The 20129-nt window shown below is 38.1% G+C and overlaps 1 protein-coding gene across 1 annotated transcript in view; it reads right to left on the reverse strand.

Moving 5' to 3' along the window:
* Positions 1–502: 502 nt before the first annotated feature.
* The window catches only part of LOC106867824 (cholinephosphotransferase 1), a 58856-nt gene continuing 39229 nt past the window's right edge, over positions 503–20129 (reverse strand). Inside the window, exons 3-8 of the mRNA XM_014912849.3 lie at positions 13703–13844; positions 9212–9296; positions 7015–7149; positions 6107–6265; positions 3754–3879; positions 503–1589 (exon numbers count right to left, since the gene is read on the reverse strand). Of these exons, the coding sequence (XP_014768335.1) occupies positions 1440–1589; positions 3754–3879; positions 6107–6265; positions 7015–7149; positions 9212–9296; positions 13703–13844 (797 nt within the window). The 3' untranslated portion in view covers positions 503–1439. The remainder of the gene's footprint in view (positions 1590–3753; positions 3880–6106; positions 6266–7014; positions 7150–9211; positions 9297–13702; positions 13845–20129) is intronic.

Here is a 20129-nt window from a genome sequence, read left to right on the forward strand (position 1 = left end):
AAAATAAAAGCGGTTCACAGTTTCTTTGTATGACAAACTCTGTCTCACAAACATCTAAATTTAAGAATACATATTTTGGTTGAAAATAGAAATATCACTCTAAATAGTTATTTGACTTAAATACTTCAAAGCCTCTTTGCTTTTCAATCATTGTAATGTATTCAAATTTGTAACTTGACTGGTTTTCATTGCTAGAAGTGTACAATGAATGAATTTCTGAAAAGAGTCACTTATTGAGCTCAATTTGTTTAGCAGTGTCAAATCTATTCCGGGGCCAACAAAGCTTGTTTCAAAAATTCTCAATCTCCTTGGAGCATCCATGAAGTGGCTTTAAAAAACAATTTAAGAAATTATTGTATTTCAATTTGGAGAACAAAATGAAACCTTTAACATATAAAAGAAAAAAAAACTGTTTATTTATTTATTTATCATTTTGATTAAAATATATATTTAAACTTCACAATCTAAGAATAATAAGTTGTCAAAAAAAAAAAAACAAATGAAGATTTACGAATCATGTTTTGTGTTTGTTGTCTCCCTTTTCTCTATTAAAAACAAAACTAAAAGAGATAAGGAAGTCTTCGGGGTTTTTTTTTTAATATGAATGATATTACCAAATTTATTTAGGAATCAATTACTCTTTTCATAAGATTTGCTCAGCTTTGTCAAATTGTTTAAACGTGCACAATTATGTTTGAACTTCTTTCAGCACTTAAATAAAAAAAAAAAAAATAGATGTTTATGCTTTTTTTTTTTATTATTTGATTTTTCCTAATTGTCTTTCCTTTCAATTCAGAAATACGGATGTGGGGGGGATTTGCTATGGAGACTAAATCTAAAATCAGTTTTTAAAATAAAATTTTTAAAAAAAAAATTATATATAAATTCACTCAATTAATACAATACAAATGATAATGATGATGATGATGATAATAATAATAATAATAATAATAATAATAATAATAATAATAATAATAATAATAATAATAATAATGATAACAAAAACATTATGTAACCAGACATAGTATCTTTTTGGCCAGATACAGGCAAATAAAACAAAATGGTGAGGAAGGGGAGGGGGGGATTTTGGTAAAAATACAGATTAATTTCAAAACATCACTTGTGTTAGTTTGTTGTGATGGGCACTAGTTTATAACATGAAGTTACTTCAATACTATACAGCATTTAGTGTATTGAAAGGTTGGTGTAGACTGAAAGTCCCTTGGTCCATTCCATTAATAGACTAGTGCTTATCTGTAATAATACCATTTCCTGTTCACGAAGTTAGAGAATGAAAGACAATAAAAAAAAAAAAAAAAAAAGACTCCAACAAATTAGTTGCCATATCAGGAAGTATTGTCAATGATTACATTTCTCCTGGTGCCAGTCCAAAGACGGGTTGTGGTGACAACAGGGTTGCTGGACTTGGAAGTAGGCCTCTAATGATTTTGACGAGTTCGGTTGTTTCTAGTATTTTCCTTCACCTGGTTTGGCTTTCTTGTAATGGTGAAAATATAGATGTTTAGATATCTGCTGATTTGTAGGCAGACTTGTCTGGCAAAATATAACAGGTTACATGTGCAGTAAATCTAGAAAATGAGAAAAAAAATCAAAAATTTATATCGTTTGTAGAATAATGAAAAGAAGGATAAATCTAAGATAATAAAACAAAATATATAACATTGATTGTTCTTAAATGTAAAATTATTTCTTCTTTCTGTATTTGTTTTGCTAGATTCTTGATGTGAAATCATGTGTTGAGACAGATATTGTTATATTCGGGGAGGGTCATCTTTTGCCAGTTAAACACACACACACACAGTTTGATCTTCACAGTTATAGAGGAAGACAAGAACTGACTTAATTGGTGCCCAGTAGCAATACTGGGGAAAGAATTATGACCAGGAAAGTCTCACAACTCAAATTCTTCCAGTTTTCTTTTATTCTTTTACTTGTTTTAGTCATTTGACAACAGCCATGCTGGAGCACCACCTTTAGTCAATCCCAGGACTTATTCTTTGTAAGCCTAGTACTTATTCTACCAGTCTGTTTTGCCGAACCGCTAAGTTATGGGGACGTAAACACACCAACATCAGTTGTCAAGCGATGGTGGGGGGACAAACACAGACACACAAACACACACACACATATATATGACAGGCTTCTTTCAGTTTCTATCTACCAAATCCACTGACAAGGCTTTGGTCGGCCTGAGGCTATAGTAGATGACACTTGCCCAAGGTGTCACGTATGGGATTGAACCTGGAACCATGTGGTTGGTAAGCAAGCTACTTACCCCACAGCCACTCCTGTGATTAGTATTTATAAACAATATATAATTCAGGTAATAGTATTTTACTGGTCGTGGTACATGGATGCTGGTCTCAGTCTATCAAGCTGACAAAATAGACCACTCATATAATGATAATAAAGAACTTATTCTTTGCAGTGCTCAGGTGCACTACAACTCATCAGAGAAAGTAGCCAAAAGTGCACCGACCGTACATAGAATAATGCACAGGACGTGAACAGTGAAGGAGTCGTTTTAAACAAGAGCACTCAGAGAGCGCAAACCTCTGCCAAGGCAACACCAACATCCTCGCAATGATTTGCCAGAGACGATTTTTAAAATGAGAATATCTGAAATAAATGAGAATACTAAAAATGAATTTGACTACTCTCAAAAATTAAGTAAAGAAAAAACAGAAAAATAATCCAGATTCCTTGTCCGGTACCTGATCGATCCCAATGGTAGTCGTGGAATGTGAATGTGCAGGCCATGTTTGTAATGCTGTGTGTGTCGTCTGCAGTGGGAACAGGGACAGTTTTCTCTATGAAGGCCTTTTTTTAGTCTATCCACTGATATAGTGTCTTTACAACTATCAAGGTCTATAGTTAAAGATTTATCCATGCATGAAAGAAAATGGAAAGGACTTGCATATGGTGCTGTTAACGGAGGTTTAACAACATCATGAGTCCAAGAAATAAAGCTTCCTTCAAGGCAGAGCTAGAAATGCAATTGTCAAGTGGGTAAGAAGTTTTAAACAGGAGTGATATATTCAAAATTGGTAAAACGAAGAATTGTCAAGGATAAATTAAATTTATTACTGTGACTGAATATGTTAGTGTTATTTAATTTCTGAATGGTTTTGCTGCCGTTTGTTTATGTAGTTTGATCTCTTTATCCATCAGTTTCTACTAAGATAGAGATGCGAGTAAAATTAATAATAGAGAAACTAAAATAAAACTTTGGAAGCAGCAATGCTGCCATAACTTACATGGAAACCATGAGCATGCTTTCAAGGGAGATAAACAGAGAAAGACTTGAAAGTCAATGTAAGATCGTAATACTTCATGTAAAGTAAATATAACAAATAATCTAGAATCCTTTTCCGTTATCGGATCGATCCCAAAATCTGACCAATTTGCGCCAGTTACGAGGCCAAACATCCCTGAAAGTTTTATCCGAATCTATCCAGCGGTTCTTGAGATATCTTGTCTACAAACAAACACAACTGAAAACAATACCTCTGTCTTACTAAAGCAGAGATAATAAAAAGAAGATGGAGGTAACTTCAGGTGTGTACTAATTACAAATTTCAGAAAGCATGGAAATTTTGAAGGATGTAGTGTCCTGACTGCTAACAATTAAGTGCAGAAAAAACAAAAAAGAAAGGACATAAAACCACATTCTCCAAATGTGTGCCATCACAGCTGTGATTCCAAAGCATTTGATGGCAAACTAATACTTACACAAAATATCCATAGTACGAAGACTTCATTTAGTTTACAGTCAAAATATTGGTTGAGGCAGACAAAGAGTGGCCCTAGCAACGTGTAGTCAAGCAAATCCATCTCACTGCGCGTCATATGTGCAATCTGGAAAGAGAGAATGCTTTCACATTAAATACATCGTCATGTGAAGATAAGAGGATAACAACATTGGTAGGAGAGGTCAGGAAAGGTAAAGGTGGAAGACGAAAGAGAATAAAGCAAAACAAGATGGAAGACAATAAAATGCAGCAAAGTACAAAGAAGGTAAAGGGGGGGGGGGGTAGAAGGGGGGGGGGGGTTAATTTTCTGTAATAGATTCATAGACATAATGGTCTTATAAGTTTAAGGATATATAAGAGGTTTATGGATATAGAAATTTATGTACAAGTAGATAGGTAGCCTAAATAGATGAGACACATCGTCCTGTGGCTTCCTTGTCTCTTTTCTATGAGTATTTCCATGGACATTGTTCAGCTGAGCTCTCTTCTCTGGTTCTTCCTTTTTTAAAAACTTATCAGCAATCAACCAGACTTGCATCCAGTTCTCATCAGTATACTGTGCAACCTCCCCAGTGTTGTAAAGTCCTTTACAATACCAGTTTCTTATTTCTTTACTGCCCACAAGGGGCTAAACATAGAGGGGACAAACAAGGGCAGACAAAGGGGTTAAGTCAATTACATCGACCCCAGTGCGAAACTGGCACTTAATTTATCGACCCCGAAAGGATAAAAGGCAAAGTTGACCTTGGCGGAATTTGAACTCAGAACATAACGGCAGATGAAATACTGCTAAGCATTATCGCCCGGCATGCTAACCACTCTGCCAGCTCTCCGCTTTACAGTACCAGTTTCTTCCCTCGCACCTCTGAACTTTGGAATTCCCTTCCACAGTCTTGTTTCCCTCTTCAATATGGCCTCCTCCAGTCTTTTAAGTTTAATGTACATCGTCAACTATTGACTTCTATCCAGTGTCCATTTTATTCTACTAGCTCTTATGTTTTCAGTGGTCTAACGACCTTGTAATGAGCGACTGCTCTAAGAAAAAAAAAAAGAAAAAGGTCAAGAGATTGATAGACAGATATTTAGATCAAAACATGGATGGAAGGATGGATGGATGAATAGATATTAATGCTTGTTTTTATGTTCAGTTATAATACAAACAATTTCACATTAATCTGATGGCTTACTCTATACTTTTGTAGAGTACAAAATTATTATTCTTAAACAAGAATATTATTGACAGTGACTTCAAAGTTTTATTCAGCTAAGTCTTTATTCAACAAAGTCTTTATTCAGCTAAGCCACTGTTGGACTGCGATGCATTGAAATTAATCTTGGCTTTTTATAGTCTCTGTTGAGTTAAAATTTTCCTTGGGCGTGTAAATTCAAGTGGAGTGGTAATTAGGTTATAGAGTTGGTTGTTATGGAAAGGCGTTTTGAAGAAATTTTTATTGATTAAATTTGGGGTTAAGTTATTGTTTAGAATTTATTCATGTATGTAGAACTTTGTAAGCAGGCATGTATATTCAGGTGTGTCCCCTTCAGGTCATGGGATTGGCTTTAAGTGGTTCAAAAAGAGGACATAGGCAGGTCTAGGATGTGCCAGTAGTTTCACTGGATTTGATTCTTTGCTTTGGCAATGTAATGGTGTAAGGTACAAAGACCAGTGTTCAAAAACTTCGTAATTGGGTGTGTCATCTTTTTTTTCAATGGAATTACTTAAAAGTTCACAAAAACATTTAAACAAGTGGTGTGTTTTAGCTGGTCAGTTTCTTGACTTGTTGTTATTGAAAGTATTTCCTGTTTGTGTTTGGAAGGTGAAGGTCATTAGTCTGGCTTGTCATGGTGTTGTTTGTATGGAAACTTGTTTTTCTTGTGCTCTCATGTTCATAAGAGAATGTAGGTAGGTATAAAGGTTGTTTGTCTCTATGTTTCTCTCTCGGGGTTCATTGTTCTATAAGCACTTTGATTAATATGTAGAAATTTTAACCTTTGTGATTTATGGAAGCAGAGTTTGTTGGCTATGTGCTGGTGGCATGTAAATGCACCCCATACACTTACGGAGTGGTTGGCGTTAGGAAGGGCATCCAGCCATAGAAAACCCTGCCAAGTCAGACTGGAATCTGGTGCAGCCTTCCAGCGTGCCAGCCCGGTGAATCTGCTGAACTCAAGTCAGCACGGAGAATGGACGTTAAATGATGATAACGGAATGGTCACAGCTAGAACACCTTTTGTAGCTAGATCTTCTCAACCAGGGTCTCACCTTATGTTAATAACAACGACTCAGCTACAACAAAAAATAATTAAGTTAGAAGCTCAAATAATCTGCTTACCACTAGTTTGTTTGTTATTTTTGCTGATGCCATGCCAAAGCTGATCACATACAAGCATGGATGGTTCATGTATATGTGTGTAGGAGATTTGTGATATATTACAAATGCCAGGCACATTATTATGGAAATTGGCAAAATGGGAAATATTGTGCTTGTGCCCTGAAAAACAGAAAATAGAGATAAAATTAGATAATTAAATAAAAATACAATACAAAATAGAATATATAATAAAATCAATAATTTTCTGAACCAAATATAATAACTGCTGCTTATTCTCACCACACCTCCTGGCCCTCGAGAGCATGTCTCAACACATCTTTGCTACCCTCTCTCTCTCACTATTGCTCTTACTAACTTGGTCTCCTTTCTTTTCCAGCAGGGCTACTCAACTGCAAGACACCTATCCTTGTCCCTCTATACCCTTAATCTCTCAACTGGCACAAAGCTCCCCCTCCCAGCCGAGGTGTTTTGTCTTGCAAATTGCTTGGTGACCGTTGGTGCTGGTATCATATTAAAAGCACCCAATACACTCAATGGAGTGGTTGGCATTAGGAAGGGCAACCCAGCCATAAAAACCATGCCAAAACAGACAATAGAATCTGGTGCAGCCATGATTCTTCCAGCTGACTTTTGTGTCTTGAACTTTTTTGGTGGTGGTGACGTAGAGTGGTGCCATTCCATTGACTTCCACTCCATCTATTGTTTTAGTTGCCTTCTACTAGCATGACCACAGTGTGAAATGCATTGCATTTTATTGTATGTGAGATACATAATTCTTATTAGGAAGAAAACCATAATCTTTATAATAACTCATCTCAGATATTTAATGATTTAATTACTGGAATTAAGGATAAAAGTAAAAGAAAATTTTAAATCAAAATTTGGAAGCAGACTTCCTTATTACTCACAGCAACAGTTGACCGGTTTTTGCCAACACCTCCTTTTATGATTATCACAGAGAAATTTTGAATGCATTGTAAAACAGCAGCAAATATTCCAAAATAAACAGGAATTAGCTGGAAACTTGTGCCTAAACCAGGTACCTGAAATAAAAGAATTTTGAAATAGGAATCAGCTGACACTTGCTTTTAAATAATATTTTTTTATGCTAATTAAAACACGTATAATGAATACTATCTTGCAGGTTTTACTGATAGCTTTTTCCAGTTGCCAGACAAAGTCATTTTTTTAATCAGGAAAATATGCTGTGCATTGTAGAACCAACACCAATATCAAGAATAAACATTCTTTAACTCTCTTGGTGTATGGGGTAAATTGATAAATGGAAAAACATCAAGCAAACAGTGAATTAGATTGCAAATTCCAAAATGCAAAAAAAAAAAAAAAATCCTGAAACAGCCCAGGAGACAAAATATAATTTAAATTTCAAAGCAGGATGGGATCCCATTTTCCCTTCCAGTCAAAGATTTGTGCTAAGAACAATTTTGACATTAAGAATTTTCAATTGTTGGATTCGATTTTGAGAAGCAACATTTCTGTTTGAAGGAAACAGAAAAAAAATTTAATCAAAACAATTTTAAATTAAAATGATGGCTTGTTGCCAACTTAATGTGGCAGTCCCAGGAAAGGGAAGAATGTTACTGTTATTTAGCCCCAAGAAACCGTTTCTAGTTGGTTACGTGACACAAGCATTCTGTGTCCTTAAGTTTTCAAACAGGGGAGATAAGCACCTCCGCCCAACAAAGCCAGCATTCAGTGACTAGTTTCAGGGTAATTGCCCTTCATCAGTTTGGAATGGCTTGGCCTTGCTAGATGTCGCTGTTAAACAGCTGTTGGAAACCTATAGAATTTCTCATGCTGCTACTGCATAACCTTCTCTGAGAGATTTAGAAATGTGATATTTCAATTTTAAATTATATTGGGTTTAGTCTGATCTGTGGCACCATGTGCAAGGGTCTTCTACTGCAGCCCCAGGCAAACAAAAGATTAGGGATTAGATTTGGTAGATGGGAACTGAAAGAAACTCACCATGCACACGTTTGCTTGTTCTCACCACTACCACAACCACTTGATGAGTGGTGGTGGTGGTGTGTTTATGTCCCTGTAACTTAGTACTTCAGCAAAAGAGACTGATAGAATAAGAACCAGGCTTAAAAAGAGGAAATAAGTACTGGGGTTGATCCATTCGGCTAACAATACTCCCTGCAGTGCTCCAGTATGGTCACAATCTAATGACAAACAAGTGACAGATAAAAAATCTATTTCATATGTAATATCTTTACATCTTTTTTGATACATAATGATATTACGTTCGAACCTCCAGGGTATCCCCTGGCACTTGCCACCCTCTATATCACTCTCTTCCTTTACTCAACCATCCCATTTATATTCTGATCCCTGTCCCCCCCTTGTGAGTGTACCCAGCATTTTGCCACCATTTCTATCCTGCTGTCTCCCACAACTCTCTCTCCTCTTCCTGCTCTTCCCTCAGGTTGGGTAACTATGTATCTCCTTTGTGGGAGAACATCTGTTTCTGTCTTCATTCCTGACCTCTCTCTCTCTCTCTCTCTCTCTCTCCCTGGCTGGGCAACCTTGTACTTCTTTTACAGCAAGACACCTGTTTCTGTCTCTCTCTCTCACTATAACCTTTCATCATTCGATACAAGATAACTTCCTCCAATGCCCCCTCCCCTCTCAAAAGATTTCTGTTTTCGTCTTGCAAGTACTTGGTAACCCTGTCAGTGTAGGTGCCACTTAAAAAGCATCCAGTCAACACTATGAAGTGGCTGGTGTTTGGAAGGACATCCAGCTGTAAAAACCTTGCCAAAACTGACCTCGCCTGTGCTTGTGCATAAGAATCACTAAGTCCACTCTGCTGAGTGATCAGTGTTAGGAAGGGGGTCCAGCTGTAAAAACCCTGCCAAAACAGACACAGAAGTCTAGAAGTCTGGTGCTGGCTTCTGCATGGCTGGCTCCTGTCAAACAGTCCCACCCATGACAATATGGAAGGTGGACGTTAAATAACAATGATGATGATGAATATAAGTAGAGGGAAAATAATGGGACATTAACTTTTGTTTATTGTATAAATGTGCCAGAAAATGAAGAAATGAGAAAAATAAATAAAAAATAAACGCTCCAAACCTGTAATCGCCAGAAATCTGTTCCTACAAATGCGTTAAATAGATATACAGCCATGACAATTAATTGACCCTCGGTAACATCTATCCTGGAAAACATGAAAAACAAAATTAAAATAACAAATGACCAAGTGATCAGCTCTTGCATGACTAATTATATAACGAAGTATATATTATACGACTAATTACTAAATATAGAGATAAATTACATTAAAAGAGATCAAACGAACAATCTCCATATATAATACTAAAAGGGGACAAAGACACAGGTGTGGCAGTGGGGTAAGAAGTTTGCAACCCAACCACATGGTTCCGGGTTCAGTTTCATTGCATAGCACCTTGGGCAAGTATATTTTAGTATATCCTAGATTTGATAGATGGAAACTGAAAGAAGCCTGTTGTATATGTGTGTGTATATATCTTTGTTTGTCCCCCCACCAATACCACCACAACTTGAAAACTGGTGTTGGTGTGTTTACGTCTCCAGGTCGTTGCCAGTGCCGCTGGACTGGCTCCTGTGCAGGTGGCACGTAAAAAACACCTTTTTGAGCGTGGCCATTGCCAGTACCGTGTGACTGGCCCTCATGCTGGTGGCACGTAAAAGCACCCACTACACTCTTGGAGTGGTTGGCGTAAGGAAGGGCATCCAGCTGTAGAAACTCTGCCAGATCAGATTGGAGCCTGGTGCAGCCTTCTGGCTTGCCAGTCCTCAGTCAAATCGTCCAACCCATGCCAGCATGGAAAGTAGATGTTAAACGACGATGATGATAACTTAGCAGTTTACACACCTTACAATACCCATAACTACAACCAAAACCTATAAACTGACATCTATTGAAGTACATACTTTATTTCGCTTCTGTTTGCTTAAAAACAATTTGACTAATACACAGTTCATTAAGAGGGAAAGTAAGTAGTTTGGAGTGATTTCACTGAGAAGCAGATAAAATTATGTTCACTTGAATGGAAAGCTAAAACAGTTCGGCAAACTTTTTAATAAAATCCTTAGTCAAAATATAGACCAGTAGTTAATACAGCTTTACTATTTCTAGTTGACAGATTTGTTAACAAATACAACACAACACTCAGGTTAATCCTCAGATCTAAATAATAGAAAATAAAAGATTGTTTTGTACTGAGCGTTTATTAAGAATATCTTTTGATGACCTCAATATAGTCAATTGGTAAGGTAGGGTATTTCATTGTTTCTATTGCATTGAAGTGTTTGAAAACGGAGGGCGGAGGGAGTTTATAACTGTTTACATATCCTTGGAAGTTTAAAACTGAGGATTAACCCCAAGTCCTCTGTCTCAGGAAAACTATTGTTGACATTTACTCGATGTCTCTTAAGTGTGATAGTGAGAAAGGAGGGGGTCTGTGTGCGTGTGTGGGTGTGTATATACACATAAATTGAAACTGTATATCACGGAGCGTATGCAGCCCAATATTTTCTTTTCGCTGAAGATTCTCTCCATTTATTGTCCATCTTATACAACTATCATCATCATCATCATCATCATTTAACTTCCGTTTTCCATTGCTAGCATGGGTTGGGATGGTTTGACAGGGAGTGGCAAGGCCAGGAGCTGCATCAGGTTCCGTTGTGTCTTTTAGGCATAGTTTCTACAGCTGGATGCTCTGCCTAACATCAACCACTTTACAGAGTGTACTGGGTGCTTTTTATGTGGCACCAGCACCGATAGGGTCATCAGGTACTTCGCAAAACAACCCCTCAACTGGGCGTAGGGAAGTAGCAATGAGGAGGTGTAGTATTGAGAGGTTTAAAGTACAGAGGGGACAGATATAGGTGTCTTGTAGAGTAGAAAGGAGAGTGAAATTGGAGAGCAAGATAAAGAGAGTGTTAATGAGAGAGACGATGGCAGATTTCAGAATTCAAGTTGGATAATCCACTGCACTAATCTCAGCAATCTGGATAAGCCTGAAAGGTTGAGGGTATTGCACTCTCCCCTTTGTGTGGAAGGTTTTCTCACTTTTGTTAGCCAGAATCCAGCTTTGCTATTAAAGATAGAATAAAGATTGTTTGCCAACATAACATGGTAGTCCTGGTTTAGGATGAATGTTGCTATAATTCAGCCCCAGGAGACATCGTCTCCAGCTGGCTATACGACACGATCTGTGTCCTTATATTTTCGAACAAGGGAATCTAGCACCCCCACTCAGTCCTAAACCAGGACTGCCATGTTATATTGGCAAACAATCTTTACTCCAAAGTACTGTTGCTGAATATACTAAAAATAGTATATTCTAAAGATAGAATGTTTGGTAGAATATTCCCTAAACTTCTTGCACATTTTCAAAGAGGTGGTCAAGAGTGGAACAGTGCCCATGATCTTTGAAAGCCCTCATACTTCTAAACTGCTGATGTTTGAACAACTAGTGGGTTCAACTTCTTCCATCCTTTTTACTAATTTCACTGGCTGCACTAAGGCCATGCTGGAACATCAGCCTTTAAGAGTTTAGTTGAACACCCCCACTGACTGGCTTCCATGCCGGTGGCACATAAAAAGCACCATTTAAGTGTAGTCATCGCCAGTGCCACCCAACTGGCTCCTGTACCGGTGGGATGTAAAAAGCACCATTCGAGCGTGGTCGATGCCAGTGCCACCTGACTGGCCCTGTGCCAGTGGCATGTAGAAAGCACCCACTACACCCTTAGAGTGGTTGGTGTTAGGAAGGGCATCCAGCTGTAGAAATACTGCCAAATCAGATTGGAGCCTGGTGCAGCCTCCTGGCTTGCTACCCCTCAGTTGAACTGTCCAACCCATGCCAGCATGGAAAGTGGATGTTAAATGACGATGATGATGATGATGATATCAAGCCCAGGGCCTATTTTTAAATCTGGCACTTATTTTAAGAGGTGTAAATGTAAACACATACACACAAAGCCACATATACATGACAGGCTTCCCTACAGTTTCCATTAACCAAATCCACTGACAAGGCATTGCTTAACATGAACCTATTGTAGAAAACACTTGCCCGAGGTGCAATGGGACTGAACCCAGAACAATGTAGATGCAAAGTGAACTCCATAAGCAGACAGCCATGTTTGTGTCCAGAAGTGGGTGAGGAATTAATTCCAGACATTAGAATTTCCGAAGAGAAAGGACTGGAGTGAAAGAGTGTTTAGGGTGGTGTCTCAGAGAAGAGACAGAGCTGGAAGAGGAAGGAAGATGGTGGGGGTGGGTTTAGAAAGGTTTGGATGGGAGGAGGACACAGTTCAGGTAGAAATCATTGTAATTCTGATACAGAGCCATGTGAAGGTGCATGGCTCAATGGTTAGTGTCAAACTTACGATTGTGAGGTTGTAAGTTCGATTCCTGGATCGGGCTGCGTGTTGTGTTCTTGAGTAAGACACTTTATTTCATGTTGCTCCAGTTAACTTGGCTGTAGAAATGAGTTGCGACGTCACAGGTGCCAAGCTGTATCGGCCCCTTTGTCTTTCCCTTGGATAACTCTGGTGGCGTGGAGAAGGGAGACTGGCATGCATGGGCAACTGCTGGTCTTCCATTAAACAACCTTGCCCGAACTTGTGCCTCGGAGGGTAATTTTCTAGGTGCAATCCCAGGGTCATTCATGACCGAAGGGGGTCACCGTTTAAGTGATACAAAGCCCTACTTAAGCCACTTTCATGTTTATCAAACAACCAAATACGTTAGATGAAAACTTCAGGCAGAACTGGCAGAACTGTTAGCACACCAGGCAAAATGCTTGGTGGCATTCCATATATTTTTACACTCTGAGGTTGACTTAGCCATTCATTCTTTCAGGGTTGATTAAAATCGGTACCAGTTGAGTACTGGGGTTGATACTATCAACTTCTCTACTCCACCGAGTTTGCTGGCCTTGTGCTAAAAGTTGAAACCAATATGACAAATTAAAACCCTGCTAAGTTAAGTACTGATTTCGCTTCTTTCCCATTTTTTTGCCTCATTTCATTTTGTGTTTTTTTTTGTCTTTCTCGTGTTTTTCTCTTGCATGAAATTTTCAAGCTCTTGTTTGTGGTGTGTCCACTCAATCAAGGCCCCACCTGGAAATCTTTCTTAAGTATCTCACCCTGACAAGTCAAAAGCCTCAACCTCCCACCTGTTTTGAAGTCCTGTGTCCTTCCATAGATCAGATGCTCCATGTACCTGATACAGTCGACCTTTCTCTTCCTCTCCTAGCATCAGGATCCTCACAACAATAGTAATTGAAAAGACCTCACTAGTGCTGGTGCCCTGCAGAAAAACTGCCCAGTACATGCAGTAGACGGGTTAGCATTAGGAAGGGCAACCAGTCATAGAAACCATGCCAAAGTAGACATGGGAGCACAGCATAGTCCTTAGATTCAACCCGTGTCAGCATGGGACAGGGACACTAAATTATGACGATGATGATGATGTAATACAAAGAGAATAAAAATCTTACAGTACACATGTGCATGCACACACACAGAGCCACACACAGCCACAAGTATAAAAACCTTACTTACATTCCAAACCTGAGTGTCCCTGAGACATAGGACTGCCAATGTGCTGAATAGAAAAGGAACATAATGGCAAAGCAGTTAAAGAAGAACCAGTTAAGGTGGTGACCAAGCTCAAGGGCGATGCAGATCCCTATTGTCACAAACACTGAAAAAAAAACAAGAAAGATAAACATAAAATCATATGGGCAACATCAAACAAATATATTTGTTTATATGAATATAATTATAATATAAAAACAATTGCAGCAGGGGACATATTTTTAAGCCATTTCAGAAGACAGAAAAACCTTCAGTTTCATTTCAACATCTTAATTTCATTTGTGTCAAAATATTTTTGTCGCTTTGAAACTGCAACCTGCACTTTGAAACCATGACATGCACTTTGAAATTGCAACCAGCACTATGAAACTGAGACCTTGGTGCTGCACCAAGTTTTGTCAGTGAACAGGTTGTGGTTCCAAAGCGAAGAAAATATTTTGACACAAATGAAATTTAAATGTTGAAGTGAAATTAACGGTTTTTGTGTGTTCTTGAATGGCTTACAAACATCTTCCATGCTGCAATTGTTTCTGTTTCAGCACACAATCTCAGATCAAGTCACTTGCTATGCAGGTACATCTCTGTAATTATAATATAATCTGTATGAAACAATTTGATGAGACAGGATAATGTTGCAGAGGAGACAGGTTGGAAAGAAGAGAGGGAAAAACAAAAACAAAACAAAACAGCTGTTAGACATTTCTACTTTGTGTTTATCTTTTAGCTTTTACTTATTTTAGTCATTAGACTGTGGTCATGCTGGGGCAGTGCCTTGAAGAATTTCACTCGAATGAATTGACTCTGACACTTATTCTTTTGAAACCCTTGTTCTTATTCCATCATTCTCTTTTGCTGAACTGTCATGTTATGGGGACATAAAGACACCACCACCAGTTGTCACGTGATGGTGAAGAACAAATACAAACACACATATGATGGGCTTCTTTCAGTTTCTGTCTAGTAAATCCACCCACAACGCTTTGTTCGGCCAGAGACTTTAGTAAAAGGCACTTCCCTAGAGTGCAATGCCATGGGACAGAACCTAGAACCATGTGGTTGGGAAGCAAACATCTTACCACACAGCCACACCTGCCCCTATATATTTCAAGGATAAAACCCCTTTGGTGATGTTGCTTCATTAGTTTCATAGTAGGAGGGGTGGAGGTAGAGGTTGCAACATGTTCTGACTGGATTATAGTTTGTGTCTGTTGTTTAGGTTCAGTCTAGTAATAGGGGTGGCTTCAATAATACTCAGATGTTCAACAGCCCCTGATCATTATTGGAAGCAACACATATTTCCACTTTGGTACTTCCATATTAAATCTGGGGTCAGAACAAATGATGTGGGGTTCCAATCTATCTGGCCTACAAGCCATATCCTATGTAGACCAGCTTAGACTGAAGTGTGCTTCACACTTGATACTTTTGTTTCTTTTTCAACAGGTATGTGCATCGAAGATAAAAGAGGTGTCCACAACAAGCAACGGCAAAGGGTTCTGGTACACAAACGGCTAACCAACACTCTTTTGTTATACACCCCCCCAAAAAAAAACACCTCTCAAAAAAGGTCATCTTATTAACTTCAGCAATAAGATGTATTTCCTAAGACTAGGGCAGAATTAGAACCACTACTATAATCCATCAGGTGATTTATGACTTATAGATTAAGTATACAGTTACAAGAGTGGCTGTGTGGTCAGTAGCTTGCTTACCAACCACATGGTTCCGGGTTCAGTCCCACTGCATGGCACCTTGGGTAAGTGTCTTCTACTATAACCTCAGGTCGACCAAAGCCTTGTGAGTGGATTTGGTAGACGGAAATTGAAAGAAGCCTGTCGTATATATATATATATATATATATATATATATATGTATGTATGTATGTATGTATATGTTTGAGTGTTTGTGTTTGTACCCCCAACATCGCTTGACAACCGATGCTGGTGTGTTTACATCCCCCGTCACTTATAGGTTCGGCAAGAGAGACCGATAGAATAAGTACTAGGCTTACAAAGAATAAGTCCTGGGGTCGATTTTCTTGACTAAAGGCGGTGCTCCAGCATGACCGCAGTCAAATGACTGAAACAAAGAAAAGAAATAAAAGAAAAGTTGGTGCACTCCAGCCCTTCCCTGAAGAAGTTCCTGTCTGGGCATCAGCCTATATACAGCAACAATTAGTGCAAATATGCAAACTGCCCCAACAATAATGTGGATGTGTGAATGAGGTAGATCCTAGATTGGAAGGATTGTCTGCAAAGTGCACATTGCATTAAAGAACATGTTCACAAAAGTCCTTCCTTCATCTGGAAGAATATCACCCCCAACACAACACAGTGATTGTCAAAGCCACTGAACAGGGCTTTGGAAACTTGAATGCTGAAGAGTCCATCCTCACGTGCGGACTAAACCCATTAATAATATACACAAAATGCAGGAAAACTGATTGTCCATTGAAATATTACCCTGCTCGTGTTGAAGCCATTCTCACTAGGACTGTGCAAAAGACACACTTGCCATTTGTATTCTCTTGTTAAAAGGATTTTTAAAAGCAAAATACTGAAGAAGCATAAACTGATGTTTTGCTTAGTTTTGCTTGTTTTCACTTCTTTTCCCAAATGGCTTTAGAAAAATTGTAGATGTGGCTGTGTGGGAAGGAGCCTGGTTCCAAGCTCAGTCCCACTGCGTGGCACCTTGGGCAAGCATCTTCTACTATAGCCTTGGGCTGACCAAAGCCTTGTCAGTGGATTTGGTAGATAGAAACTGAAAGAAGTAGGTGTGTGTGTGTGTGTGTGTTATATGTACATGTGTGTTTTGTGCCTGTATTTGTCCCCATCACCACCACCACTTGACCACCACCACCACTGCTGTGTGTGTGTCTGTGTGTTTACAAGCCTGTAACTTAGCAGTTCCACAAAAGCTTTAAAAGAAAATATGTACTGGGATCAATTCATTTGACTAAAAATTGTTCAAGGTGGTGCCCCAGTATGGCCACAATCTAATGACTGAAATAAAAGATAAAGATCCCTATTTTAAATAAGGACTGGATCCATCAGTGTATCTCTCTTTCTCTCTCTCTCTCTCTCTCTCTCTCAACACACAGACTACAAGAATGTATACACAAATTGTTGATTTCATAGGTTCCAACATTTTATCTGCCATCATAACATTCTCTCAACACAGTTGCTTCACACTTTCTCTCTCTTTTCCTCATGCTTTCCATTTAATATTAGGCATAGATGTGGCTGTGTGGTAAGAAGTTTGTTTCCCCAACCACACAGTTCCAAGTTCAGTCCCACTGCATGGCACCTTGAACAAGTGTCTTTGGTTGGTGGAAACTGAAAAAAGCCTTCCAGATATGCATGTGTGCCTTCGTTTGTCCACCTCCAATACTTGACAACTGGTGATGGTACATTTATGCCCCTGGAACTTACTGGTTTGGCAAAAGACACTGACAGAATAAATACAAGCCTTAAAAAAAATAAATAAGGGCTGGGGTTGATTCATTTGACTAAAAACTGTACAAGGAAGTGCCCCAGCTTGGCCTCAGTCTAATGTCTGAAAGAAGTAACAGATAAAAACGATAAAAGATATAAAGCTGATATCTTTATCAAACAGCAGCGATACAAGTGTATGAGATGAACTGTATTTAAAAGGAGGCCTTTTAAAAACTTGATAAAAACTTCTCTATAGATAATAATAAAAGAAAAAAAAAAGAAAAAATTTAAAAGAAGCCAAGAAAATTTGTTCTTGGTTTTAGAAATAGATTAAAATATGTCAGTTGAATGGCTGTGTTATGACAGCAGGAATTGAGAAGAAAAAAAAAAGCATTTATGCTGCATAAACAGTAATAAACAATATTTATAACATTGGGTTTCATCATTATCTTTGACTTGTTTCTGTCATGAGACTGCGGCCATGCTGGGGCACCATCTTGTAGAATTTTAAGCCGAATGAATCAATTGTAATACTTAGCATTTTGAAGTCTGATGCTTATTCTATCGGTTGCTTTTGCCAAACCACTAAGCTACAAGGACAAAAACACACCAACACTGGTTGTTAAGCTGTAGTTGGGGACAAACAATGACACAAAAAGACACACACACACACACAAACATATTGTATATACATGACAGGTTCTTTTCAATTTCCATCTACCAAATTCATTCACAAGACTTTGGTCTCAGTCCAAGGCTATAGAAGACAATTGCCCAAGGTGCCATGGAGTAGGCCTGAACTCAGAACCTTATGGTTCTGAAGCAAACCTACCACACAGCTACATCAGAAATTTACAGAAAAATGGTACAAGAGTCTGTAGAGTATTCCATATGAATATTTCAAAAACCAAAGTCAAAACTTTCGATGGGCTGACACCTGAACCTAACAATCAGGTTGAGAATTTCTCTCAGCCCTTCGCTGCCACAAACAAACTTCACATTTAACACTTCAAGGGGTTTCTGCAGCCAGCATTTACATCCTTGTCTCTCACATACAGGAATTGAGTCTAAGTTACATCAGATTCCAGAGAGGAATACTTTTACAAACTCAGAGCAGACCTTGTGGAGGTAGAGCAAGTCACCAACCCATTGCGAAGGTTAGAAATAGCAATGAAAGGACTTTGACCAACAAATAGCCAACTGATTGTTGGACCAGCACATTAAGCAAACAAACAAACAATCAATTAGTTAGCTAGGTAGATATTTGATAAATTGATTAACAACAAAGAAGTGATATCGAACCAGTATGTGTGTGTGTTATTATTATTGGCATAATGACCCTCCCAAGACACAACAAAAAAAAAATGCAGTAAATCATACACAGAAATTCTAACTAAAAGATCAACTACAACCAAGAGAAATACTTAGTCACCAAAGCTTGGTTCTTGGACCAAACCAATTTTAGGTCCCTTTCAAGTCTTTTGTTAATACTAAATTTTATATTAGCCCTTTAGCATTTAAAATGGCCATATCCAACCCAAATATTAGCCCTTTAGCATTTAAAATGGCCATATCCAACCCAAATATTTTACCTGTTTTATGCTCAAACTGGCCAGATTTGGCTTCTCACACCTACCCTACAATATCATTCTAAGAATAAACAATCACAGTGCGGAAATCTCAAAGCTATGAGATAATGCATGATTAATTCAAAACGAATGAATAAGTAAGCTTTACATTTGACAGAGAAATCTGAATAATCAGAGGATTAAAGGATTAAAGGGTGTCTTTGATCTAATAATCAGTGTTTTGTAGAAAAAGGTAAGTTTAGGTGTGATACACGAAGATGGTACAACGGTTATTCAGGCTCTGGAGGAAATACATAATTGAAGACAAGAAAGATTCAATGAGAAATTAAAATGGGTTTCAAATATTGGCACAAGGCCAGCAAATTCATTCATCAAATTCAGAGGTCAGTTATACTGACCCCAGTACACAACTGGTACTTATTTTATTGGCCTCAAGAGGATGAAAGGCAAAGTCACTTCAGTGAAATTTGAACTCAGAACATAAAGATGGCTGAAATACCATTCAGCAGTTTGCTCAGCATGCTAACCATGCTGCCAGCTCCTCGGTGCCTCCAGCGAGAAATTAAAATTAGCTTGAGTTTATAATTGAGTGGTGTGTTGCTATAAGGGAACATTTAATTGTAAAGCGCTCATTCAAAAAATATCCTACTTTGTGAGAACATTTGGATCATGCTAAGACAATGCTCTCAGGTTCACGAGTAAACTTGATTTTATTAACCCTTTTGATACAAACCCAGCTGAAGCCGCTTCTGGCTCTGTAATACAAATGTCTTGTTTGCCTAAGTTCTGAATTAAAATCTTCTACTGAACCTTAGTCACAATTTATGTTCCTAACACTAGCTTAATTATAACTAAGTTATTTTACTAAATTCTTTGTTATATTTAAAAGTAATTGAAAGAAACAGAGAGCATCTGGACGGAAATAGGGCAAGAAAAGGGTTAATCCTTTCTAAGCTTATATTGAAAGCATATCGAACGCATGACCCTTTCGTAATTTCAGTGGCAATTCTTCCATTAGTTTCACCAATAATAATAAGTCATACAACTGATTGTTGGAGTTTATTATATGAAATATAAAACAACAAAACTCTACCTTGCACACTTATTAAGTAACTACAAATTCCATTTCTAATAGAAAAAGAAAAAGATTTTAACCCCATCGACACACAAAGATTACGATTAATCTTTGATTAATCTTCTGCAATCAGCACCAATCAATGTTCCGGTCATTCAAACCTTTTGCTTTAAAGTCACAGATGTGTTTGGAATTAGAATTTCAGTTCGTAAAAAGCAGGTGCCGTGTAAAAGGCACTGGTGACAGTGTCACATACGGAACACTAATGATGGTGCCGCATAAAAAGAGCTGGC

Source organism: Octopus bimaculoides, chromosome 5 (assembly GCF_046866305.1).
Source record: "Octopus bimaculoides isolate indiv1 chromosome 5, ASM4686630v1, whole genome shotgun sequence".
NCBI classification, from domain to species: Eukaryota; Metazoa; Mollusca; class Cephalopoda; order Octopoda; family Octopodidae; genus Octopus; species Octopus bimaculoides.